The following is a 27,990-nucleotide window of genomic DNA, read 5'->3' on the forward strand; positions in this document are numbered from 1 at the left end:
AGGCCAGCCTGATCTACAAAGCAAGTGTCAGCATAGTGCTACACAGAGAAACCCTGTCTTGAAAAAAGAAAAGGAAACATTATTATTAATTTTAGCTCTGTCCATGTGTGGGTTATGTGTATGTGAGTGCAGACAGAGCCTAGGAGTTGTCCCCTGGAGCTGGAGTCCATAATTACACAGGCAATTATGGAGCCGCCTGATGTAATTGAAGGAGCTTAAACTCAGGTCCTCTGGAAGAGCAGTGTGTTCCTAACTGATGAGCCATCGCTCCAGCCCCTCTCCATTGTTAATAAGTGATCTTTCTTTCTTTCTCTGAGATAGAATCTTACTATGTAGTCCAAGCTGTCCTCAACAGCCTGCAGAGTGATGACAGGTAAGTATATTATGGCCCGCACTACCATCCCTAGCCTGTAGCTCTCTTTACCTTGATAATCTTCTTGTTCTTGTCGTTCGTTGATGTCTAAGGTGAGCTTTTTCATCCTCATCCTCTCCTCTTGTTCTGCTTGTTGCTGGTTCCAGTGATTTGCAGCAAGTTGGGATGACATGGGCACATTGAGAATCTTAAACTGGAGGAAAAACAATACTGGAATAAGAAACAGCCTGATAAAATGGCAGGACAGTTAAATAAATGAGTTTACAAAACAGTACTATCTGTCCTCCACTGTAATCCCATCTGTTAAACCTGTGCTATTCTAAGGAGACACAGTGTTATTCTAAGTCTAGCAGTGGATGGGAACAGGAAGGCTAGCAAGGTGTGACCGGCCTCATGAACAGCAGTGCTCTGGACGTATAACCTAGAGACAGGATCGCCCTGCAGACGTGTTGTATGTGAGTGAGCAGCAGCGAGACGAAAGCACATTCCTTTCAGCCCTACTTGCCTCCCCAGCTAATGGGGAAACCTGACCACCTCCAGCACTCCGAGCACTTCTTTGTTCTAAAGACAGATGTGACAGGAGGAAGCAGGGTGACACAACCGACACAGAATCCAGGTCCCTTTCTTGAAATGGTGGTGTGTAGCAGGATGTTTCTAGCTAAGGAATGCACATGGCAGACAAACCTAGATAAAAACCTATAAACTAAGGCCCAGGGCCCCCTGGGAAACTCTAGGTGAACTATGATAATCAGCTATGCATAAAACAAAGTGTTTCATAACCTAAACTCTGTGCACAGCAGTGTGCATGCTTCACAGGAGACTCGTCTATGACTGGATGAGGCACGGTGAAGAAAGGCAGGGTTCTGAGAGCTGTGCTCAGCATCCAGATCCCTCTCTGCCTGAATCATGCCTCCAAGGAGCTCAGCCATCACAGTTACTGCTAAGGCGTAACACTGCACAAAGTCTGATTCACTGCCGTCTCACTTGGAAACTCAGCTCTTTGTATTCCTTCAAGTCTCTATCAGCATTTCCTTATGATGGGACCAGTCAGTCAGCGTTCCTCTCAGACGGCAATAACATGGGCATGACACACAAGGTCAGACATACTGCATGTACACTGCACCAACTGTATTCTGTTTTTATGACAGCAGATCATATCAAAATAAAATATATTAAGTTAAACTAAGTAATTTTCTAACCCAGGCTGAGATGGCACAATAAAGAAGAAAAAACGCTATTGCATTTTTAAAATTTTTACTTAGTTTAAAAACAAACAAACCTGATTTCTTAATGTAAACACACACACCAGTGTCATACGCCTTGTTTGGGAGGCTGGTTCTCTTACACTTCCTGGTCTCAAGCACTAAAAATGTATGGAGATTTTTAGAAGGAAATGGCCCAACAGTCTTATAAAATACCAGAACAAGGTAGCCAATAAGAGACATACATAATTGTTTTTTTTGATCAATTCTAAAATACTTTTTTCTATTACATTTAAATATTCAGTAAAATAGTACCATTTTCTTTTTATTATGTTCCTGTGATAAAACCTGAAATTTCTTCTCAAGTTCAATTATGACAAACTTAATTATACTGACAGTATACTAATAAAACAGTACAAAGGATTATAAAGAAATTTTCACATTGAGTTTGTTCTCAAAATGTATTTAGTATTTGTAAAACTAAAATTATCTTTATTACATTTTATGACCTCTAAGAAACTATATAAAAGGAAAAGTTCTCAAGTACTGTGTGTTTAAAAGAACTTCTTTAAAAAGTAGGAATAACTTTGCTACCTCCACCGAATACCCTCAGTATAAACCAGCTTGGAAGAGGGGCTCTCCACAGCGAACAGGATGGGAGGACTGAGGTCACTCGAACTGAGCTTCTGAGGCATGGCGCGAATATGAGTAACATCGGGAGACTGATGGTGCTGCTTTCAGCTGAGTTTTACGTTTCACTACATTTTAAAACTACATACGCATACATAATATAAAGTGATAGGCTATAGTAAGTATTAATTATCCTAGTAAAAAAGCGCAGTAAATCATAATTCCTTATGACTACTGACTCTAACACAGTGGTTTTCCTTCCAGTATTAAGTGAAATATACTTTGCCTTTTTCAATCATTCATTTTATTTGCACCTTTGCTTGTGGGAAGGGGAGAAGTGCATGCTGGATCCCTAAGAGCAGGAATTACAGGTATCTGTGGGACCCTGGTTTGTTATATGGTGCTTCAGACCAAACTCTGATCCTCCTGATTGTATTGCAAACACTCAACTGTTGAGTGATCCCTCTAACCCCGACTTTATAGTTTTAAAAATAAAATATGCTGACCTACGTAACTGAGCTGTATGTTACATGTTTCACTTTACTCGAATTCATAAATATGTAAATGCAAAGCTTGTCACTGTTCTCCTCTTACGTCTCTGTACCTACCCACCTCACTGATCCGCTTTTCCCACTGTTGACTGTCACTGTAAGGCTTCTCTAAACAAATGTAGTACAAAGAAATCTTTCACTGAAGAACATTCCTATATATCACTACACTTCACACTTGTAGAAAAGCCACTGCTCCAGAAAACAGAAGGCCAACTGCCAAAAACTAAATTAAAAAAAACAAAACAAAAAATCAACAGAGGGCTGGAGAGATGGCTCAGCGGTTAAGAGCACTGACTGCTCTTCCAGAGGTCCTGAGTTCAATTCCCAGCAACCACATGGTGGCTCACAACCATCTGTAATGAGATCTGATGCCCTCTTCTGATGTGTCTGAAGTCAGCTACAGTGTACTCATATACCTAAAATAAATAAATCTTAAAAAAAAAAATCAACAGAATATAAGCTTTCTTATTCAGACCACAAGATACCATGATGTTTCTTTAATTAATAATTTTCCTGAAACTGGCCTTCAAATTAACGACCCTGTTCCAGCCTCTCAGAACTGTAATAAGTGTGCATCACCATGCCTGGCTGTAAGGCGCATCTTGATTGACTGTTAGAGCCTCCCTCCTGTGTAAGGACTAACCAGCCTGGAGAAGTTGATGACTATGCACCCTTATGCACACCTGGATATAACAAAGAGGAAAACTAGTATTGTACAGCTTTTATCCAGAAAAGAGATCACTAAGTTTCCTTTGAGTTAATAAAACTAGAATCCAAGATACGTGTAAATATATTATGCAGTAATGCTATGCAGTAATGGGAATCAAAAAACACTTCTTATAGTTGCTCAATACTGTCCTTTACGCCCCACCTCACCATGTGTGTGTGTATGTGTGTGTGTGTGTGTGTGTGTGTGTGTGTGTGTATGTGTGTGTGTTCGTGCATGAGTGTGTGAGTGCCCAGAGAAGGGTGGGAGGGAGTGAAGGAAGTATTTAACTTTACCACACTGACTTTAATGTCAGTCATGGTGTAGTCTTTGCTGGCCCTATTGTTTTACTATTATTGAAGCTATTTTACACTCTAGCCACCAAACTAAACGTATAAGGTAGGGTTTTATCACCCCTTAGTTAAACAAGAAATTACAGACGGGAACACAGTTACTCATCTAGAAATTAAAAAAAAAAAAAAACCACGTATGTAGTCTTATAACACAAACTCAGACCAGCTGGGATCAGCACTGTGGAGGGTGGGTGAGCATTGGCAAGGTCCTTCTGAGGGCAAGGCCCTCAGGCTTGGGGTAGGGTGCTGATGGTTATCTTAATCTCTCCTTGTTTTCCTACTGAAAAGGAAGGAGGGGTGTCAGGTCTTAACTTAGTGGGAGTTGTCTTTATCAAGGGGCAGGCCCTCAGCTCTCACAGCCTGCAGAGTAGCTTGACCGCCAAGAATAGAGACTCCAGCCCGACTCCTGAAGGTGGAGAGTCAAGGCTCCTCTCACTCTGTAGGGAGTATGTTAAAGGACTCATCCTGCTTATTCCCAGGGTTTGGGTACTGGCACCCACTCTGGAGGTAGCTACCTCAGTTTCAGGCTCTGGTGCTCTTACTAAACAGGGCTGAGGGCATGGAGGGGACAACCCACTTTGAGGTTCAGAAAGGGCTAGTTCTAGGCTCCGTCTCAGCAAGTGTATGTATAAAGGGAGTCAGTCTTTATGTGGGCTCCCATGTGCTGGCACTGGTGACTGAGGATGGTGCCACAGGGCTGCTCTTTGTCCTCAAGACAATTCAAGGCTGAGGCTAGGCTTCAAGGACCTGGGTGGATACAGAAGTTGGCCCTCTCTTCTCTAAGTGACAGAACTGGGCCTCAGCTACTGGATCCAGAGGGGGATAAATAGGAAAGACTAGCAGGGAGGCAAGCTGGGCCTAGGGTTATGGAGGAAAAAGGGACAGAAAGGCAGACATCCAAGATCAACGTAGTGTTTACCAGGAGCTGGCCCTGCTTCTCTCAGGGATTCCTACTCACCATTATCCTCTTCATAGGATCTTGTTTTTATTCAGTGTGTGTGCATGTGAGTGTGTGCATGTGTGTGTTGAACGGACACTGTCCCTGCACCCACTGAGCCATCTCCCTATGCTGGTCTCAGTACTTTAACTGCAGATTCTTCTTTCAGGCACAGACAGCAATCACTAACGCCACAGCCTCCCTTCCTGCTCTTCCCTATGCCTGTTGTCTCCTTTCACTTGCTTTATGTCCCTCATCTTCCCAAGCCAACACTGTGAATTCCTTTACTAGATCAGAATGAAAGCTCTAAGAGAGAAGAAACTACTTAGCTTACGCTCTACATAAAGAGCTTGGCATAAACACAAATAAACCAAATGGTCATGTGAGTAACATGTACTCACCTAATTAGCCCTGACTCCCTGTGACAGCTCCCGTAGTTTCTAAATGCTGGCACATTTTTCATTTTAATACATACCATTATTTTATATATCATTAAGACAAAAGTGAGTTATAACATGAATTAATGAACCTGGTATCAGAAATGACAAAACATAAAAACAGAACTGATACGTGTGCCTGCAGGAGCCGTTTCTGACAGCCGACCTTCATCCTTGTATAGCATCTCAGTGGGGAATAAGACCCATGAGGACAGGTAGGTATGCCGCTGTGTGTCACCTATAGTCCTAGGACAAGGACACGTATGTTTACCAGTGCATAGCTGATGCTCAGGAAACATCTGCTAAATGAATACATGAATCCCTAAAATAATGGCCTAGTAGCCAGGGACATGATTTTGAGGGACCATATGTTAACATACAACAAAGAAAGAGTAAGAATGTAGGAGAAGGTGTGGGGCCAGATATAACAGATTTCAGAGAAAATTGAACCTTGGCACTCAGTCCTTCTTGGTCTGTCTGTCCATCTCCTCCTCTCCCTTGCCCTGCTGAGCCTCCCTATATAGTTTTCTACTTAGTCAAGGAATTTATATGTCCTTACAAATATATACACACTCCGACCTTAGAGGTCCTTCCCATTAACACACCAATCACTGCATCGTCTCACACACATCATGGGTAATATTTCTACCACTGAGTACTCTTAAAGTTTCCATAAAACCAGTAACTTGGAATTTACTGAACAAAGCAAATTCTCACACTGATAACCAACAGTTAGCTGCACCTGCATAGGGAGAGAGCTTACCTGCTGTTTATTGCCTTTCCTTGTCAGCATGACAAACGGCATCGTGTCTGCAGACTCTGTCTCTCCTTCCCCACCACCAAGTGGGGGCCCTTTCCTCAGCTGGCTTTTGAGATGCAAAGGAATAGCAACATCAAGTTGGTGTACTTTCACAGATTCACCACTTCGCTGCTTCAAGACAGAAATGTAAAAGTATATAAATATTCTGAAACACACAGAGAAATATAAAGATAAACCGCAAACGATTCATCCTACATCATATTTCTTCCTTCTTTCTTTCTTTCTTTCTTTCTTTCTTTCTTTCTTTCTTTCTTTCTTTCTTTCTTTCTTTTTTTTTTTGGTTCTTTTTTTTCGGAGCTGGGGACCGAACTCAGGGCCTTGCGCTTCCTAGGCAAGCACTCTACCACTGAGCTAAATCCCCAACCCCCTACATCATATTTCTTAAAACACAACCTTAAGATCCAGACTGGCAAACACAAAACAAAGAAATATTTCTCCTCTCTGCCTAAAAGTCTCTGAGTCTGATGACAAGGAACCCTGTGGTTTGGCTTGTTTAACTGCAGCAGCCTCCATAGGCACACAACACTGTGGGTCCTGCAGACTGAGTTCTTCAAAAGCATTCTGACCTACCTCACACGACTTTGTAATTACAGAGACTCTATGAAGTCTGACTCTTCCACGGTGCACACACGGTGCATCCCTAACACTCAAGAACAAAAAAAGCTATAGCAATCACATTAATTTCTTAGTAGTATCAACAGATTTTAGCATTTATAATAAATTTTCCAAAAAGTTAATTGCATGAATCTTCACTGAAGACATTAAGTCTGGAGGTAGTAAGATTAAACACAGTTGGGCTGGAGAGATGGCTCAGCAGTTAAGAGCACTGACTGCTCTTCCAGAGGTCCTGAGTTCAATTCCCAGCAACCACATGGTGGCTCACAACCATCTGTAAAGAGAACTGATGCCCTCTTCTGGTGTATGTGAAGACAGCTACAGTGTACTTACATATAATAAATGAATAAATCTTAAAAAAAAAAAAAAAAAAGATTAAACACAGTTAGCCCTGGGGTTTGGGAGACAGCTCAGTAAGTAAAGTGCAGGCTACACATGCATGGGAAGCTAAGTGTGGATGGCTGGCACCCATATAAAAGGCTGGGTAGAGCAGTATTTGCAGTCCACAGGGACCAAAGCTTGGATGGCTGACACCCATTAGAAGGCTGAGTGGAGCACTACTCGTAGTTTGAACACCAGGAGGCAGACAGAGGGAGATCCCAGGCAGGGGCTCACTTTCAAGACTGTGTACGCCAATCTCTAGGTTCAAAAAGTTATGTGAGGAGTGATAGATGGAGACGCACAATGTCAATTTTGGTGTGCACAGAGGTGGGGGGGTTGATTTAGTGTACCTTCAGAAAGCTTAACTTTTAAATGAGACATGCACATCAGCTACACACATCAGAGGGGTCACCTGTTTGGAGTATGCCTAACTGGGAGAAGGCAAGTGCAGGGATTTCATTGAGACTGAACAGAAACGGGATGTATGAGACCATTAAAGACTTAGGGTAACTTCTTCTAAGCAAATGGTAAAATACCAGTTTTGGGAATGCAGAAAAAAAAAAAATAGGAAGAAGAGAGGCAAAAGCAGAGCCTGAAAGGATATAGTTAGGTGGGAGCCTACATCATGCTAACACCTCCTGTGTAAGCCTAATGAACGTAGCAGGCTGACTCCTCTCAGGTCTCAGAACTGCTTTTCTAACATTTACATCTGCTCTTAATACAAACTTTATATATTCAGAAACTTGCCCATCAAGCAAAACGGCCATTTCACTGGTTTTTGCTACAATTCATCAGAACTGGCCTGAAGTAGTCTCAGATGTACTAGGTTTATAAGGATCTTTAACTTAAAAAGCGAGAAGTGCTATGGCAGGTAAATATTGACCTGCAAAGTATTTTTAAGTTATTAATGATGAGAAAATTAACATATTCTCTTTGTATTTTGTTTTTACATACAGAGGGATATTAGTGTCTGTACTCTCTCTTGTGTTTCTCTCTCCGTGCCTCAGCCTGAGGTGCAAGCACTGTTAGCAACGGGTTGTTGTTTCCCTTTCCCTTACACATGCTAACACAAAAATACTCAAACAACTACTTCCGAGCAAACCGTCCTGTACTAAACACAGAACTCATTTGCAGAGTCCAGAGCTTTGAACATGTCCAGGTAACACTGCACCACACACCTGTGTCCCCAACCCTATTATTATTGTTGATGCTGCTGTTGTTATTATTATTATTATTTTACTTTTGTGAGACAGGACTAAACTCACTAAGTTGCCTGTGGTAGCCTCGAACTCATTCTGCAGTTCAGTGGGCCTTAACTTCAGCTTCTGAGCAGTGGGGATTCTAGGCCTGGCACATACTGTCCTTCCCGATCCTATTCCTGGGCATCTTTCTCTGTGAACATCATATACACACGGGGTGGGCAGCAGATATAAACGCACACACATCTCCTTATCTGATTCTTCATTGATAGGTAACTCACATTTATCACTGATAGACAACCCACGCTTATTTGACATCTATTTTGCACGGGTTTCCCTAGGGGAGTAAGAGAGGACTGTGGGACCTGTGCTCCAGTGTGTACACAGGTCAGAGGCCACCCTGCTCTGGTTGGCTCACTCCTTCCCCCATGTGGGTCCCGGGGAAGAATTCAGACCATCAGGCAGCACTGCTTTACCTGCTAAGCCATCTCAGCAGCCTAGGAGCGAGAGATGGCTGGATCCTAAGGATATGAATCTACTCATGGAGGCGCAATATGATGACATCAGTGACAAGTAATACAAACTAAGGAAGTGAAACATTGCTGAGGCTTTACATGAAATGTGCTTTCTAGATTCATGTTAAAAGGAGTCCCCAGGCTGGGTGTGGGTGCTAGTGCATGGCTTTAACCTCAACACTAAAGAGGTAAATACGGACAGATCCTTGTGAGTTCAAAGTCAGTTTGGTCTATAAAGCAAGTTCCAGGCAAGATCAATCCAGCTACACAGTGAAACTCTGTCTCAAAACAAAATCCCTATAAAACAAAACAAAACAAGTTCAGTCCCCAGCTAGGAGTGCTACTTTGGGAAGTGTTTGAAATTTTAGGAGGTGGGAACTTGGAGGAGGAAGTGAATTCTGGAGAAGGACCCTCTGAAGAGTCCCTGGCCCCTTTCTGTGTCTCTCCTTTCCCGCCTTTATGAGGTATGCAGTCTTTACCACACACTCCTATTACCTCGCCTCAGGCATAAAGTAATGATGGACTGAAATTGGGGCCAATTTTCTCCCATCTTGGACATCTTTCTTCCCTAGAAGTTGTTCTCTCGAGTGTCACAGTGACAGAAGATGTAACCAACACAAGCAGGACACTGGGGGCACTGATGTTATCAGGAATGTGTCTTGTCTCTGTCCCCTTTCGGTTTCCTTGGGGTGATAGCTTCCTACACTATACATTTCCTTCATGATGCTTCTGTGCTATGTAACAACTGAAACAAAGATACAAAATGAATTCTTCTATTAAACTATTTCTTTCAGGCATCTGTCACTGCAACAAAAGATCAAACTCTCAATCTAGTCAAGCACCTAATGAACCCTGTTCACTCCACCAACTGCAAAGCTCTCCCATGTCTCTCTTTCCTCTACTGTGCCTGCACATTATCAAAACAGCTGTCTACACAGGCCTTCTGTGTTTGCAGTCCTGCCTCTGTCAGAACTAGCTGCATATGGGACTTGCTCTTCCAAGGCTTCCATTACAGTTCTCTGTTCTTGTCACCATTTGTCTGTAGATTATGTTCACCGATGCTAAGCCTCTATTTAGTTTTCAAAGGTGAGATATTTTCTGTCATAAGACCTCTGAAATTTTCTCCACTTTTCCAGAATTAAACTTTTTTGTATGTGTGGATATTCTGCCTGCATGTATGCATCTGTGCATCGCTTTTATGCCTTGCTCCTGTAGAGGCATCAGATCCCCTGAATCTGGTGTAACAGAGAGTTGTGACCACCATGTGGGTGGTTAAAATTGAACCCACGGGGGGGGGGGGGGGGGTTGGGGATTTAGCTCAGTGGTAGAGCGCTTACCTAGGAAGCGCAAGGCCCTGGGTTCAGTCCCCAGCTCCAAAAAAAAGAACCAAAAAAAAAAAAAAAAAAAATTGAACCCACAGCCCCTGGAAGAGTAGTCAATACTCTTAACCACCCTGTCTTCTTACTAGCCCACTTCTAAATTTAAATAGCGCCATTTGACCAGCTCTATTTAAAATTTGTGGGGCTGGGGATTTAGCTCAGTGGTAGAGCGCTTACCTAGGAAGCGCAAGGCCCTGGGTTCGGTCCCCAGCTCCGAAAAAAAGAACCAAAAAAAAAAAAAAATTTGTGCTATTAGAAATGTCTTTTCCACTATCCCATCTAAAGAAGGATCTTCCCTTTCTATAACCCAAAGCATTCTATCCTTATCAATGATCACAGTTTAGAGTGTATACACAGTGGTCTTTAAGTATGCATCCTCTCTGAGAATAAGAACGTCTGTGTTACTGACTACTTGGGCCTCACCTTTTGTACAAGGTTAGTCACATGCTAACTTCTTCAATAATCACCAAATGGTTACTGACTCCATAAGCTTCTTCATGGAAACTGTTTTATTTATCTTGTAGAACATTACAATTCAGGCTGGTTTTGAAAGCACACACATGTAATTTAAGCACACAGGAGCTGAGGCAGGAAGACTGTAACCTAAGGCCTCTGGGATAATTATCATTAGGTCAGCCTCAGCTACCTCATGGCGCCTTGCCACAGGCGCCCGTCAGCCGTCCATCACTGGTGCTGTGCTGGGGAACAAGCTGAGCACGGGAGGTGCACGCCCTTAAAAGTGCTCGCTCCCAGTCTTACCGTCACCACATTTACTCTCGTTCTCTCATGAACTGTGAACTGGGATTTGGAATACAAGGCAGGACATGCTGGCAGTCACATGTGTGTACATTAGGGAGTAATGGGTGTCTGTTTACATAAGGGATCCTCATATCAATCAGAATCTTGTATGCTCCAATGGTCTGTGTTCCAAAGAGTTGTCAAAATAGAGCAGTAATTCATACCTGAAGGTTTTCTAGCATCATTTTGTCCAGAGCTTGAATGAAGTCCTCATCTTCTACACAAGGAACATGCTTCAGTCCGCCTCCCTTAATCATCACCTCCTTATCAAAGGAAAAACCACAACTCATTTTCACTGTAATGTTTCCTAGGTCAGGGCCTTTCTGTATGATGATGTGGTCAGCATAACCAAAGGTAAAGGTTATAAGAACTTGTTACCCAAGGGAAAACTCAAAGGGAGCGCCCATGGAAGCTACTCTTTAAAATCACAAGCAAAAAAGTCAAGGACTAAAATTCAAGTACTCAAAACCACCACACAATTTGAAAAAAACAAATGCTGTCATACATACAGCATTCTCTTCGTCAGTCTCGTTCTCCTTGTTGGAATCTGTGAGGTAATCTGTATTCTCTTCTTCCTCCTCCTCTCCCTCGTCTTCATCATCAGAACCCTCCTGAAATGACATCAAGAGACAATCAAACCCTTCCATAGGGTGCTTTACTTGCCTTATGAAGACGTGTAGTTTATTCACTCCTCCCTGCCTTATGGAGTCTGTTTAAAATGAATGGTAGGACAAGTCAGAAAGCCAACATTTCCTACAGGCCAGGAGCTAAACCACAGGTCAAACGGCATATAAGGCTTCTGCATTAACGTAAATTACACAAGAAAGGAGTTCCTGAACCTTTAGTAGTTCTCTCTTCTAAGAAAATTTCTCACTGTATTTTTTAATATTCATCTAATCTACAAAGTTCAAATTTAAAACCACCAGTTAGAAACCGAGATAGAGCACTAAGTTTTACAAAGAGCTTTAGTGTAGAAGTGTTCTCTTGTCCTTTTTTGTTCCTATTTTTTACATTAAAAACAAAATAAAAATCCAATCTGCAGCTCTATCAACCCACTGCTTCTGAACAGACACGTTACTTTACTGCCAGACATGAAATTCATTCTTATTTTAGCTTCCTCGCATGAGTGAACATACATGCTAGTCTTTTTGTGCCTGTTACTTCACCTAACACAATGCCCTCCAGTTCCATTCATACAAATGACAAGACAGCATCCTCATATGGGAAAATTAACATTTCATAGTGTAAGCATACCATATTTTTATATATACCATAGAAACCATCAAGGTTTGAGGAGACAGATTTGATAATTACTAATCTAATCACTACATAGTATATCTGGGTATCATAAACCATACATTCCATAAATATGGTAAATGAGGTGCCAATAAAAGTTTTAAGTCCACTATGCTACACTCAGCTGCTTCCTGCTGTACCAAGGCAAGTGAGAAATACTCCCTGAGACCATGACTTGAATTGATGCTACTGTCAGCTGTGTGTATGTGGAAAATGGTTCCAAGTCCCAAAGATATACCCCTATACAAACATCTGTAAGGTTTTAGAGTTCTACACACAAGATTTAACAAGAAATACTACAGCCATCGAGGAACAGTGTTTTCTGCCAAGCCTGCAGACCTAGGCTTGATCACTGGAACACACAGAGTATATGACCGCCCCATGTAAGTGCTGTGGTACACATGTATGCCCATACACTCACCTCTAATAAATACTAAGAGCTAATAAATTAAACCCTAAGCTTTATTTTCTAAATAGTTTTCTACTTTAAACTTGAATTCACAAATGATGTTCTTAGCTATGCATGGTGCATATGCTTTTAATAAATCCCAGTACCCAAGGCAGGATGGTCAGGAGTTTGATAGATGTACTGGCAAGTTTCTTTGAGCCAAGCTAGGGTGACCTGGGAAGAGGCAACCTCAGTTGAGTAACTGCCCCCTTCAGACTGACCTGTGAGCACGTGCTCCCAGGTTATGTAAGAAAGTAAACGGGCTAGCCAGCCAGCAGTGTTCCTCCACCATCTCTGCTTTATTTTCTGCATCTAGGTTCCCCCGTGATGTCCTGCAAGCTGTACCATGAACTACACCTTCCTCCTTCCCAAGATGCTTTTGAGACTATGGTGTTTATCACAGAAACAAAATACAAAGTAGGACAAAGGTTCTCTCTCCAGGTACACAGTAAATTCAAGAGCAGCCTAGAATACATGAAACCCTGTCTCAGAAACAAGCAAGCAGACAAACAAGCAAGCAGACAAAACAAGAACCTAATCTTAAATCCCCCCCTGAAGAAAATGCATCGTGTGTGTGTGTGTGTGTGTTTGTGTGTGTGTGTGTGGTGTGTGTGTGCGCGCGCATACACGTATATAGACCTATTTTTGGGGGGACCAGGTTTCTCACTGATTCAGTTAGAGTAGGTGGCCAATGATCTTCAGCCTCTCCACAGACAGTATTACAGGCTTCTCTGTGTGGTGGTGGAGATAAAATTCAGGTGTTCAAAGGCACTCTGCCAAATAAGCCATTTTCCCAACACCTTCTCCCCATGAATCAATTAATACGCAAAAGATGCTTCTTATTAAAAAAATTAAACTAAGTTAAACTAATTAACAAAACCCCTTTTCATTGCTCAGTCAGTCAATAAGCTGTATGTCAGGACTCCGAGGGAGTGAATAATGCCGAGATCACTTATATACCTAATACAAGGAAGTGCTACACAACACTCACTGTGAGGGCATGACTAAACGGGTCTACATCTGCTTGGTAAATGTATTATTCCTTTGAGTATTTTTAGTGTATGAATAGTTGAACACATAGATGCAGAGAGCCAACTGAACAGAATGCGTTCATTTTCACACACACAAAAAATAGATCCGTTTGTCCTGATCTCCCTATATAATAACATAATAATGGGTAAAATTAATGCACCACAAAACCTGAGCTGGCTAAGTCAAGCAGGAGAGGGATACAACAACAACAACAACAACAACAACAACAACAACAACAACAACAGCCACCGCCGCCCATGTTGTAACCTGGCTCTGCTACTACTATAAATGTGGGCAAATTACTTAATCTATTTGTAACTTAAGTTTCCCACTGACATCAACTGTGTTCACAGGAAACAATCATACAGACAGAGCTCCTACAATAGTGACTAGAGTAACAAATGTCAGTAACTATTATTGTTACTGTAACAATGAGTTTTAATACTTTCTTTTGATAATTACATGTTGCAGAAAATTGCTTTAATACACTATCTACTTAGTCTTCAACAGTTATTTGAATTTTACACTGATATTTAAGAGAAAATATCCTGGTTGGGAGCTGCTGAGACATAAAAGAACCAAGATGGGGCTGGAGAGATGGCTCAGTGGTTAGGACTTGCTGTTCTTGCAGAGATCCTGGTTCAGTTCCTAGAACCCACATGGTGGCTCACAATGGTCTGTAGGTCCAGCTGCAAAGGCCCCAGTGCCCTCCTCTTATGGCACTGCACACACATGGTGTGCATACATATATGTAAGTAAAGCACTCATACATATAAAAGAAGAACCAAGCTGAAAACAGAACTGTAGCTCTGTGGGGACGGGCATTGAAGAGCTGAGCCCAAGGCTATATGTGTGCTAAACAAACAGATTCTCTGCCACTGAGTTAAGCCCGTATGGTGCCCTGCTGTTCCTAATTAGTGGAATTCTTGCCTTTTCTTTCTCCACTGGAGTAAACAGTAGAATACTCCCTCCCATGTCTAGTACTCCACACACATCTTTCTTCTTCAATAATTTCTCTGCTTCTGTTTGGAGGATAGCTATGGGGAACAGTGACCTTGGACATGAGGAGAGGTAAAGCACTCCAATCCTACTCTTGTCAAAGTCAACCCATGTTTTTCATAGAGCCATGCAACTCCTCCAACTGAACGTTCTGTTTGCTTTTCTCCCTAGCAGAGATGTGTCCTGTGCAATGGTTCCTTTTTGACTTGAAATACAAGTTTAAAACAATAAGCCCTTCCAGATACAAAGTTCAATACTGAAAACAAAGAAATGCATTTAAAAAGAAAAATACACCTCAAAGTCTTCACAAGAAAGTTATTTCCTATTTACTGAGGATGTTAGATTCAATAGACTTTGATCTAATTAGTACCACAGAAAAATTCAAAGACAATAAGTCTCAAAATCTAAAAGGAATCGCTCTCATTTCCTTTTGTTATATAAAGTACTTAGCAAGCCAATTAAATTTATATTTCAGAATTTTTCTACAGCAATTTCATTTTGAAAATGAATCAACAGAAAGTCCATCCACTATGCTGAAACCAATTATGGAAACATACTCCAGCTCTCAATTGTTAATATATCTATTTTAAGGGAGCTGTAAGGTTCCAAAGAAAAAGTAGCAGCACATAAATATTTAAAAGTACGTTCCTGCTGCCTATAAATACTAGCCAATTATGGAAGCCATAGAGTACTGACTCTTCTGCTTTTCCCAATCATCCATTTCTAACTAAATGACTTGGGTAGTTAAATCACGTGAAATATCTGTTAGCAGCTAGAAAATCTACAGGCTTAAAGAAAACATGGTCTGACAGATTTCCACTTATACCATAGGAAATCTTAATTACCTTAAATTGCTGGATCCTTTCCCTTTATATCTAGATAGAGCTTTAAAAACATCTATTGTGAACCATTAATATTCTTTTAAACACTAAACTGTAAATTCTCTAAATATCTAGGTTCCATATACTTAAACCAAAACTTGACAACTAAAATTCCCTAAATATTTAAGTATTAATTATAAGTGTTTTTCAGTGTTTAATGAAAAATCATACTTCTAAGCTACCACACTATCCTAATTGCTTTAAGCACTCAACACCAAAAGTTATATACACTAATGATTTTATAATCTGGAAGTATAAAGAGCCACGGAATAACTTCAATTTCTGCATTAAATTTTACCTTCATTGTTACTCCACCTTACATTTATCCTACTTATAACAGAAGGTCTTATTTTTAATTATATATACTTTAAGAATTTATTTATTTAACTTTATGCACGACCATTTTGTCTGTATGTATGTGCACTATGTGCGTGCCTGGGGACAGAGAGGGCGCTGTACCCCTGGAACTGGCAGCTGATAGCTATCTATAATGTGGGTGCTGGGAATTAAACCTGGGTCCCCTCCAAAGATCCTCATACCCACTGAGCTGTTTCTCCAGCTCCTACTTTAAAAAAATCTATTTATTTATGTAGATGGTGGTCTCTCTTCCTGTATGTCTGCATGACAGAAGAGGGCATCCGATCCCATTACAGAAGGTTGTAAGCCACCATGTACTTGCTGGGAATTGAACTTAGGATCTCTGGAAGACCAACCAATGCTCTGAACCACTGAACCATCTCTCAAGCCCCTAGCTCTTACTTTATATTAAATTACATGTATGTATATTCAGGTATACATGTGACCACAGACACCAGAAGGATGTAGAGCTGGAGTTATAGGTGAGTCTGAGTCACCTGAAGTGGCTGTTGAGAACGCAGGTCTTCGCAAGAGCAGTATGTGCTCCTATCAGACCTAACCCTTCATTGTTAGTTTATTTGAGACAGGGTCTTCACTAGCTGGGGACTCACCAAGTAGGCAGGGCTGGATGGGCAGTGAGCTCCAGGGATCCATTTGTCTCCATTCTCTAGATGGAGAACTTCAAGCAACTAACATCTTGCTTGGCCTCTGCTGTTTTAAGATAGGGTCTCTCTACATCAGCTTAGCTGTCCTGGAACTGACTGATCAGACCAGGTTCGCCTTGACCTCACAGATATCTATCTGCCTCTGCCTTCCAAGTATTAAAGGCATGTGCCACCATGTCTGGTTTGTTTGTTTTTAATTTAAATTTCGAGGATTGAATGGAGGTTCTCCTGCTAGCATGCAGGCATATTATAAAGTAAGCTATCTCCCCAGGTCCCAAGAAAACATTTTTAGTGGATCCTAAATTGCAGGGAAGGAATTTCATATAGTTTGACCTAAGAGCACAACACCGAAAGGGCAAACTATGTACACAATGAATCTCCAATTTCAGATCTACTACAGTTGGTAAAAATAAAGCAAAGTGTATAAATATTTAAACAGTAAAATTGTTTTTAAGAGGGGTTGGGGATTTAGCTCAGTGGTAGAGCGCTTGCCTAGGAAGCGCAAGCCCCTGGGTTCGGTCCCCAGCTCTGAAAAAAAGAACCAAAAAAAACCAAACAAACAAAAAAAAAAAATTGTTTTTAAGAGTATAAAACCCAAAGATTGCCCACATTCAACAGTAAGAATAAGATATAAAGAAAATCAAAACAATATTTCTCTCAAACTCTGTGTGTTTGTGTGTGTACGTGTACAAATAAATGTAATATGTTTTAAGAACATGTACTCCGTCGCAGTACCCTCCTCACATACACACGCCTACACGCTGGCTAGCACTGAGCGCACTCACTTCTTCTTCTGGCTCGTTTACTTCACTCTCATTTCCAGACTGTTCCTCTGTCTCAGCTCCTCCTTCTTCTTCTTCTTCATCCTCTTCAAGATTTTCCCCTTCTGTCATAGAATCTTTGGACTCTTTGTCATTTACTAGGCCTTGAAAAGACGGCAAAAGTGGAAAAATTACATTTAGAAAGATAAATGTTATATATGGTTTTTATATCACTTCACTTAAAAGGTGTGAAGTAACTTAATAGCCATTTTCTAAGAAAAATAAATGGTAATAATTGAAAGTAATTTTGAGAAACATGGAAAAAGTATACATTTCTTATCCACTAGACTATAAAAAGGAAAAATAGTATGTATGCACACATATGCTTTTTCCCCTTTCCTTATAGCTCTGAATACGTAAAAGATAACCTGGTTTAAACTCGATCTCAGATGAATAAAGACAAAAGACAGCCGCATATCAAGTTCAGTCTCAGCATTTATAAACACAGACCCATGCTGCACTCTACAAATATTTCAACACCCTCGAAAACACAGAAGTAAGTAGACAGAAACCGCATCCCTTAGCAGAGGCGTCACGCTTGGTATCAATCTGCGCAGATTGCTTTGTTGTTCAGTTTAACATGCTTTCCTCCATGGGGAACTTGTCCCAAATCTTTCCCTTCCCGTGGCACCTACGTCTCCCTGCGCAGCTCTTCTTCACACTGGATTCGTTTCACCCTACTCACTCGACTTTGAAGAAACACGTAACAGAGGCTGACCTATTTCCCAACTCTTTCCTACAAATCGCACAGAACTGGTCTTTAGATGTTGTTTATCCAATATCCTTCTCAATGGCGTATCCTTGAATATGTGGCTTGAACTGTCACTGACCTTCCTATCTGGTATAAGTCTACCGACTGCCTGGTCCTAAAGCACATGGACCTCTTTACAGTTGATGCTACGCCACCTTATTTCTTTTCTAGTGATTTCATGAATGTTGCAAGACCATTAAGGACAAAGAAATTAGTTTATATATTTCAAATTTAACAAAGGCTATAAAGTGATAAGTATACTGAAGGCTTAGTAAATCAATACTAGTTATTCACAGAAATTTAGTACAATATAGGAGAATTACTGATAAGTATTAATCCTCTCATTTTATGAATACTGATGTCAGAGTTTGAATTTACTGTAGTGCTCTAGCCTAGGCACTGGTGAGATTACAACAGGACAGACCGATCCAGCACCTACTTTCCGTTGGAGGGAAAAAGAGAACAAAGGGAGGAAGCTCATTACTATCTATTTTAAAAGTGAAATTGATACTGAAGAAAAACCGATGGTGTTACAGGTTATATCTCATTAATCTAAGTATTTAGTTATTGTTTACTGGCTTTCATATATAAAATTTTATACATGTATATGTTTACTTGGATTTTAAAATCCTTATTTACTTGCTTGTACATATGTACATGTATGTTGTATGTGTCAGGCCATGGCATGAGTGTGGAAGTCAGAGAACAATCTGCAGGAGTCAGTCCTCTCCTACCACACGGGTTCCAGAGCTCCGTCAGGTTTGCCAGCAAGCATCCTTACCTACGGAACCATCTTGGAGACCTCTAACTGGATTGTAAAAACAAAATATTTCACTGATGATTATCAAAGGCAAACAATGCAAATCCAGGGGTTTACAACCTAAATGTTAGCCAATAAACGTAACAATGCAATGGTAAGTTATGTGATATGAAACATTATTACACCATTGTCCTCTTCTTTAAATATGCACCACTGAGAAAACTATATAAGCAACTGTCCTGACAGTCGTGCTTTCAAAGTATCAGGAAAATAGTATTATTTCTAACGTATTTTCATTTGGAGCACAACAAAGCTTCAAAACCAATTTGTAAGCACTGCCTTTCCAATTTGCTTTACTATAGAAGAATGATCAAACTATGAATGAATACCTAGGAAACTGTCAATGTAAACAACGTATGTGAAATATATAAAGGACATATGGGTAACAAAATGTAAAATATAGACAAAACACAGGCTATTAAAATGTTAGAAATGTATATGGGAACAAAGTAAACTGCTGGACGGCTCAGTTTGCCTGCTCATCAGAGTGGCCAGGGCTGCGATGCCTCTGTTTCTTTCCAGGGGTTCAGGCGAGTGGACTGCGCCTTCCGCACACTTGGGAGTCCTAAGAGCAAGCACTGTTTGCCGTCTTACACATTAGCTGCTGCTTCGGTTTGAACTTTGTCACACGTGAAGAACACCTCCCTCGTTCTGGCAAACAAACCACACTCGATAAAACCCTACAATCCTGGTCTGCATACGCTACACTCATTTCACTATCCTCATGGACACCACTCTCGCAGTTCACCTGTGCACTTCATACAACTGTGGTAATGACCTGGCAAGGAAATCATTTTTAATTTCAAATTGTATAAAATGTGCACAGTTTATGGGGACTTGTTTATTTTGTGGGTTTGTTGTTTTGTTTTTCTGAGACAGAGTCTCCCTTAACAATCATGCTGGCCTTTGACTCTGCCTCTCTGCCTTCCAAGTGCTGAGATTACAAGTGTCTGCACTGGACCACATACGGGAAAATTTCAAACAATCAGATTTGTTGTTTTTGGGGTACATTCTTTTGCAAACTTAAAATTTGGAAACATGAGTACGAGACCATTTTTAAGACTTTTATTCAACCCATCTGGTTCACTGGGTTTCTTTATTTTTAAGAGTCTTTACTCATTATATGCTAAATTGCCTCATATTTAATTAGAACTACTTTTGGACCTTTATTAGTTTTTGGCTTTGTTTAAATTTAAGAAGTATACTCTTTTGCTTAAGAATATATTTACTCATATGCCTATGTTATTTTTACTTCTCTCATTTCTGTTTTTCGCAGTATTAGCTGGAACCTCCAAAACAAATATTGATCATTTTGGCTTTATTTATAGTTTAAAGAAAAACGTCTTACTCATATATTCTATCTACCTAAAGATATGACAATCACTTTAAAAAGCAATACAATGGTAAATCTTCAGAGTCAATAACAGAATTAAGCACAGCACAACCAAACAAAGGAATACAATCTGTTAAAACATACAAAAAAACCAAAGATTCTTAAAACGTCCAGTTACAAAACTGCAAAAGCATGGAAAGCTAAAAACCCACCACAAATCACATTAACATATCACTCTACCTGCAACACAGGTGCTCTTCTTTATATTTCTCAGAATCACTGTCACAAATGTCATCTACGTTAATACTGTAAATGGCTTCAGACACTAAAACGTAAGTTGAGTATTTCCCACTAGCTTCACTTTGCACTGGCTGCTCTAACGTTAGGATGAGACGTCCCCCGGGGGGCTTGAAGACAATGGCGAATACTGAAGGATGCTATGCTCTCTCAGCAGAAAGTTTACTTAAAATGCATGATCTCCATACATCCTCTTCCTTGTATCTAACCTCTGAGGCCAGGAGGGAATGGAGTCTAACTTTAAGTGCCACCATCCTTATAGTTTCAAGCCATAGCAATGATTCATGTTTCCTTCTTCATTCCCTCATGAATAGTTCAATGCCTTTTCCTTCCTTATGCCCCTATATGTAGTTGTACCATTTATGAAAATTTCTGGGCCCTAGGCTACGTCTTAACAATTTCAAAACATACAAAGAACATGATAATGCTTTCTGTGAAATGATTTATTTAATTGGAAATCTGAAAAGAAGAAGAAACGGGATAACCTGGGTCAAGGTTGAAAAGCCAAGATTCACCCCAGGTCCTTGTGACGTGAGCAGGAGGAGGACACATGGGTACTGCACACTCCGTGCAGAGATCTGAACTGTCAGGCAAGCACAGCCATAGTCTCAGCTGAGATTTACCGGAGATGGTAAGCTATCAACATCCTGGAGGCCTGGGGTAGGGAGGGCTGTCACTCACCTCTATCTCCACCCCTGACTGGCTCTTCAGACAAGCAGTGGAATACAGCAATACTCTGAGTGTAACTGAAGGACGGATGCAGATGAACACACCGAGTGCTCACGAGAAATAAAATAACTTTACCAACTCTGAGAAAATTACCAATTCCTGAGAAGTCTCAGGGATAATGCCTGCTGAAAATACGCTATACATATGAGACACTTTCATCCAAAGATTTGCTCAGAAACCAGAGTCTAAAAGTAAGAGCAGTTGACAAGACTGTATTTCCCCTTCACTATCACTTGCTTTACGTCCTGCTTGATCGTTTTATTTCAGCTAGAGACCAGTAAGTGAAACCAACCACACCACACCTAACACTCACCAGTGCTCAACATCAGAGATACAAAGTATGCAAGTGCAAAGCTCTGACAGGAAACACAATAAAACAGATTCCAGAGACAGTCTGACCAATCCCCTCCATTCCTCTCTGTATAAATTGCTTACCTAGTTTTATTAAGAATTCTCGTTCCAAGTCTTGTACCTGCCTGATGGATTCTTCCAGAGAATTACAGAGTTTGATCTTTGGTCTTAGCAGTTCTAGTGTATCACTGATCATGTAATCTATATCAATAGGAAATGGATGGTCTTTTGTCCAAACCTCCAAACTTTTCTTCCACCAAACATAACGCTGACAACAAATAAAAAAATAAATTTAGCTATAAGATATTAATAACAAAAATTTAAAATAGTAAGTTGTACTGTGATGTTACCTAGTTATAATAACTAAGTTAAAAGGTTGAACAAGAAATCTATAATTTTTATCAATCGACAACAGCAATGATTCTAATTCCGATTATTTTCTCCTATCTATTTTTGAACCAGTTGTTGAGTTTAGGCTAAATACTTTTTTTTAGTCTGGTTGTCATAGGTTTAAAAAAAAAAAAAAAAGACAGAAAAAGTATAAACAAAATGTCACATACACTTTAGGCTTACCACGGAATTGACACATTTAAATTTATAAAAGTAGATTGGATGCCTTAGTTTTAATAAATTATCATTATTTTCCTATGCTACCCGCTTCATTTTTTAAAAAAGGTCTGGTAAAGTATTTAAGGATGAAACCCCTTTTTTTGGAGACAATGTTTTTCTGAGTAGCCCTGGCTGTCCTGTAACGCAGAGATCTACATATCTCTGTTCCCTGAGTGCTAGGACTAAGGCGTGCACCACCACGCCTGGACAAGATCAAACTTCTGAAAAATATGAAAATACATTATGAACATTTACTGAGTACCATGTATATGCTACTATATATTTACATTCTTGCTCTTATTTCTAATATATATTAACAAGTAACACAACCTAAGCCCTTTCTATATTGTTACATTATATTATTAAAAATATTTTTACAGGCACCTCAATTATCCTCTCTACCTGGAGACAGAGGCTCTTGCTAATCAAAGTGTGGGCCTCACAGGAAGCTTTATAGAAACACAGATTGCCCCAGATAATAAACAAGCACTTGGAAGTTAGTGTTTTCCAGCTGGTCCTTCCTACCTGCCTTCTAGAGCCCAGTCTGTGCTCCACAGTAGTGAGCTGCACGACCTCATCTCAGAGGCTGATACTCTGCACTCTAGGTGCCATACAGTAACTGTATCCTGTATCTCTGGAGCCCACTCCATTCAAACTCCTAGTTCCTGTATCTATCTCGGCCACACGTTTCTGTCAAATTAATTTGGAAAACAACTTTCTTGATTTTTAGTCTTCAGTATTTCTCAGTGATTCTTTTCTCTGAGGCTGGAATAAGGCATCAAATAAGAATTTCTACTTTGGATATTAATACTCTTTAGAGCAAACCTCAGGTATTTAATATAGACAATCTCCAGTTTAAGCAAGTCTTAAGCAAGTTTACACAAGGACTTTGACGTTGAACCTGCAAACTCCACTCCATCCCTTGTTCATAAATGTGTAAGATAAGGCAGTAGGTACAAAAGTATGAGAAAGCTAAGACTGAAATTCCCCAACATTACTTACTCCCCCTTCCATCCCAGCTACTCTGTGAATGCATTCCGGTGCACAAGTTATAATACCAAACCTCCCTCTTCTCAAGAGGCAAACTGTCACAACTGTGGTTGGGTAAAATCAAGTACTACTGATTGGTATTTAATCAGCAACATTGTAACTTGATGAGCTCTCCCTTCTAATCAGTACTTACTATGTTGTATTTCACAGGGAATAATGGCTGGGGAGCATGGTTAACTTTTGTGATACAAACATTATACAAATTGTATGATTACCCCTGTATTTGTACTGAACTTATTCTAAATCACAAATTATGGAATAAATAAAAATATCACAAGTACAACCCAAGAGTTTACTAATAGATACATTTGCTTTCTACATTATAAATGTTTATGTGAACCGTGATTTCTCAAAGGTAAGTAAATAAACAATGAATAACTAGATAAACTGGATCTTTTAGAAACAAGCATTTTGGACATAAACTAAAACAGACGTGAGAGAAGAATGTTATCAAATCACAAGTAGCTGGTTGTGGCAGTGCACATCTATGAACCTAGCACTTGGGAAGATGGGACAGGAGGGTCATGAATTTAAGGCCAGCCTGAGCTACATGGTGACACACTTTCTCAAACAAACCAAAACAAACAATCCCCCCCCCAACAGGTTTTTACTTTAATTAAAGAATTATTGAATGAAATACTATATTCTATAAACTACCGTGCCAAATTTACAATCTATATACTTCTCAAAATTGTCAACCTATCATTACCAATGATAGGCTGCAAAAATTAGTGTCTGTGTGAATCTGTAACACAATTTAAGGTCTCCACAGTAAGTATAACCTAAGTGTGAGCATATATAAACAATACATAATTTCTTTGCTAAAATTTGTTACATATGTACCCAGTGATATGAAATTGTATATTGTGCTTTCATACCTGAAAATATACAAGGAAGCAGTCAAGTTTTCTTTTACTGGAACCTCTGTCAAAGTACTGGCCACAGGTATCCAAAATAGTGCAGACTAGTCTAATTCTAAACAGATGCTCAGGAGGGTCCAGGGAACTTGGAGACCCGTCAGGGTTGACACCAAATGAAGTAAAAGAATAAAGAGTTCTGAAAATAACAGCCGATTCGACCATTCTGTAATTATAAAGTTCTCCTAAGAACTTGGCACTACTGATGCGCCTCTGGTTAAATTTAGGTTGATTAACCTGAAAAACAAAACAAGAAACACCCCACAGGTTTTCAGTGAAGGGTAGCAATAAAACTGGAAGGATTATTCCTAACTTAAGAGTACCAACTATTCAAAGAACATCTGTCAGAGCTAATGGTAGCTTCTTTACTCCTTTTCTAATACTGTGGCTATTTCTAAATAGCCTGTCATTTTCTAAGAAATGGTTATCTTTAAAATGCCTTAATAAAAGGTACAAGGTACATGTTAGATATTGAGGTAAATATTAAGCTATCATAAGTGAGCTTTTTCTAAATAGTTACAATGTCTTCCTATCAGCCCACCCAAGCTATTTCCTTTGCAATCTATGAATCAAGAAATAAAGGTAGCTAGTTATATAACATTTATATTAAGAGGAAAGTATGCAAAATACCTATAATTATCAAATATTTATAATTAGTAAGCTTATCATTTCCTGTGAATTGTCTCAATAACCTAGAAATAATAAAAATATAGTGTAATCTTACAAAATAAACTTAAAGCAGCTTCAGAAAAAGAATTAAAATAGATACTAGTGATTGTTTGAGTTTGCAGCAGAAAATTTATTTTTATTTTTTATTTATTTTATGTCTGTGAGTACACTGAAGCTGTCTTCAGACACACCAGAAGAGGGCATCAGATTCCATTACAGATGGTTGTGAGCCACCATGTGGTTGCTGGGAATTGAACTCAGGACCTCTGGAAGAGCAGTCGGGGCTCTTAACCGCTGAGCCATGTCACCAGCCCACGGCAGAAAATTTAATATACAAATTCACACATAAGTAGCTCCTAAGAAGCAGCAAATGATTTAATATAAAAAACAGGTTTTGTTGTTGTTATTGCTTTTTAAAGACAGAGTTTCTCTATAACCTTGGCTGTTCTGGAACTCTCTCTGTAGACCAGGCTGGCCTCAAATTTACAGAGATCTGCCTGTCTCTTCCTCCTACTGCTGGGATTAAAGATGTATACCACCACCCCCCAGCTCAAATTGATATTTTCAATAGTAGGGTTTAAAGACTTTTACGTTCTCCACAAGCTGTAACTGGGTATAAATATGGAGGAATGTGTTACCTCCATTCCCAATCGAATATCTTCAAGTACTCCGTCCACAACGTGGATCCCAACATCCTCCTGGTAAAGCACTAGTCCTGCTAGGAGGTTGGCTACACAGTGAATACTATTGTATTTCACATTCCAAATGTTTATCATACAACAAATGACATAGTCTTTAACTTCTTGGTCCTGCCAGGGCAACTTTCGCATCTGTCTCAAAACCTACATGAAGAAAATGTTGTTTAAATTATTAAGATAATTTTAAAATCTGAAATACTTTAGTAGGCTTTTATCAGTTTTCTTATGTTACAAAGAGGTAAAATGAGATTTATTAATTATGAAAATTTATTATCATTACTTTCTAGACCTTTCAATAATTTCTACAGTATTTCTCAAAAATGTCCCATAGCATTTGGGTCTTAAAAGAGTCAAATGAGAGCTGATGAGATGGTTCAGTAGGTAATTACACAACACGTGCATGTATAAAAAAATGTACAGAGTAGAGTCAGAAAAATAAACTAACAGTAACTTAGTCAAAGACTAAGCTTGCAGAAAGAAAAAAAGCCATGGTTTGCCAAAACTAGTATATATGATTTGACATAAATAATCTCATTTAAAATCTATTTCTAACAAATAAAGCCATGTTCAGACCAATGAAAGAATAGATGGTTGAGAAACAAGCTGCACAATCAGAGCCACCTAATGTTTGACAAAACCAACCAGTGGAGAACAAAACCAAACAAGACAGCCTCATCAGCAAGTCGTACTGGAACTGGCTATCCATAGGGAAAGAGTGAAACTAGATCTATCCCTCTCCCTTCAGAAAAAATCAATTCAAATGGACCAGACCTTAATGAAAGACCTGAACCTCTCAAAGTGCCAAAAGACACCAGAAGAAACATGTTAGGCACAGGGAAGGCCTCCCCAAAGATCTTAAGAAATAATCCCCCAAATTAACAAAGGGGTCGACAAGAAATTAAAAGACTTCTGCACAGGAAAAAAAATCACCAGAGTGAAGAGATATAGAGAATGGGAATTAATTATTATTGTTGTTTAGATAAATACTGGCAATATCTTCTAATCAATAAGTGAATTAACAGGAATAAATACAAATTGCAATATGTAAAAAAGTGTCCAAAATCCTAAGCCATTGAAAAAAGGCAAGAGTCTAGGTCACCACAATCATAATGGCTATCAACAAGAAAGCAAATGCCAGCCAATTCTGATAACCATTGGGAAGAGTCAGTGGTGGTGGCACAGCCCTTCAGTCACAACACTCAGGAGGCAGAAGCAGGAGAGCTGTAGGTTCAAGCCGGATTGGCCTACATAGTGAGTTCCGGGGCAGTCAGAGACACGTAGAGAGAGCCTGTCTCCAAAACAGTGGTGGAGGGTTGGGAGGAAGAAGAGAAAGAATAGGAAGAGAGGAGGAGGAAGAGGAAGAGGAAGAGGAGGAAGAGGAGAGAAGACAAGAACCCAGCATTACAACTGGGAAGAATTTTAACTAGAATAGCTACTATGAAAGTCAGTGTAGACATTCTTCAAGAAAGCTAATAATAGAACTGCCGTACCATGACAAACCACACCATTGGGGTATGCTAATTCACTGTACCAGAAACCTGAACATCCATGTTTACTGATACATTTATCAAAATAGCTAAGTTATGGGAATCAATAAAGACAGAGGACAGATAAAGAAAACATGGTACACAATGGAGCATTACTCAGCTGTAAGGAAAAATGAAATTATGAGACTTGCAGAAAAATAGAGCAACAGATCATTATGTTAAGCAAGATAAGTCATGCTCATCACATGTTCTCTCTCATGAGGGCTCTAGATCTAAACTTGTGTGTGTGTGTGTGTGCGTGTGTGTGTGTGCGTGTGTGCATTTGTAAGATACAAAGTACAGAGAAAACTTGGGGACAAGAAGATACAGATGACAGGGAAAGGTGGAATACAGAGGGTAAAGGAAAACGTGCTATTACAGCAGAGGGAGGAGACAAGCAGAGAGCAGAGGGGGTGACAAGAGAAGGGTATCAGAGCGGGTAGGGGCAGGGCAAGTGTAATAACACATTATGTATGGAAAAGCCATAATGAACCCACTATTTGTAACTTAAAAAAAATTAAAAATTGAGTTGGGGAGGTGTTTGATAACCGCTAAGTCCACATAAAAAAAGCCAGGCATGGGGTTGGGGATTTAGCTCAGTGGTAGAGGGCTTGCCTAGGAAGCGCAAGGCCCTGGGTTCGGTCCCCAGCTCCGGAAAAAAAAAAAAAAAAAAAAGAACCAAAAAAAAAAAAAAAAAAAAAAAAGCCAGGCATGACTACACAATGACTACAATTCCAATGCTGGACAGGGGAGGATGGGAAGCTCCCTGAAGTTTGCTGGCAAGCAAGGAAAGGTGAATTTGCTAGTTCTAAGTATAGCAAGAGAAAACACCTAAATGACATTAG

The 27,990-nt window shown here is 39.9% G+C and overlaps 1 protein-coding gene across 9 annotated transcripts in view; it reads right to left on the bottom strand.

Moving 5' to 3' along the window:
- The window catches only part of Upf2 (UPF2, regulator of nonsense mediated mRNA decay), a 110,499-nt gene that overhangs the window by 13,226 nt on the left and 69,283 nt on the right, over positions 1-27,990 (bottom strand). For 6 of the 9 annotated variants that reach the window (NM_001443838.1, XM_087591157.1, XM_087591160.1 and 3 more), the window contains 8 exon segments: positions 425-566; positions 5,953-6,120; positions 11,061-11,159; positions 11,406-11,507; positions 17,360-17,499; positions 21,761-21,944; positions 24,214-24,489; positions 25,560-25,763. In NM_001443838.1, coding sequence (NP_001430767.1) covers positions 425-566; positions 5,953-6,120; positions 11,061-11,159; positions 11,406-11,507; positions 17,360-17,499; positions 21,761-21,944; positions 24,214-24,489; positions 25,560-25,763 — 1,315 coding nt within the window. 9 annotated transcript variants of the gene reach the window in all.

Source organism: Rattus norvegicus, chromosome 17, assembly GCF_021556685.1.
Source record: "Rattus norvegicus strain SHRSP/BbbUtx chromosome 17, alternate assembly SHRSP_T2T, whole genome shotgun sequence".
Lineage (NCBI taxonomy): Eukaryota > Metazoa > Chordata > Mammalia > Rodentia > Muridae > Rattus > Rattus norvegicus.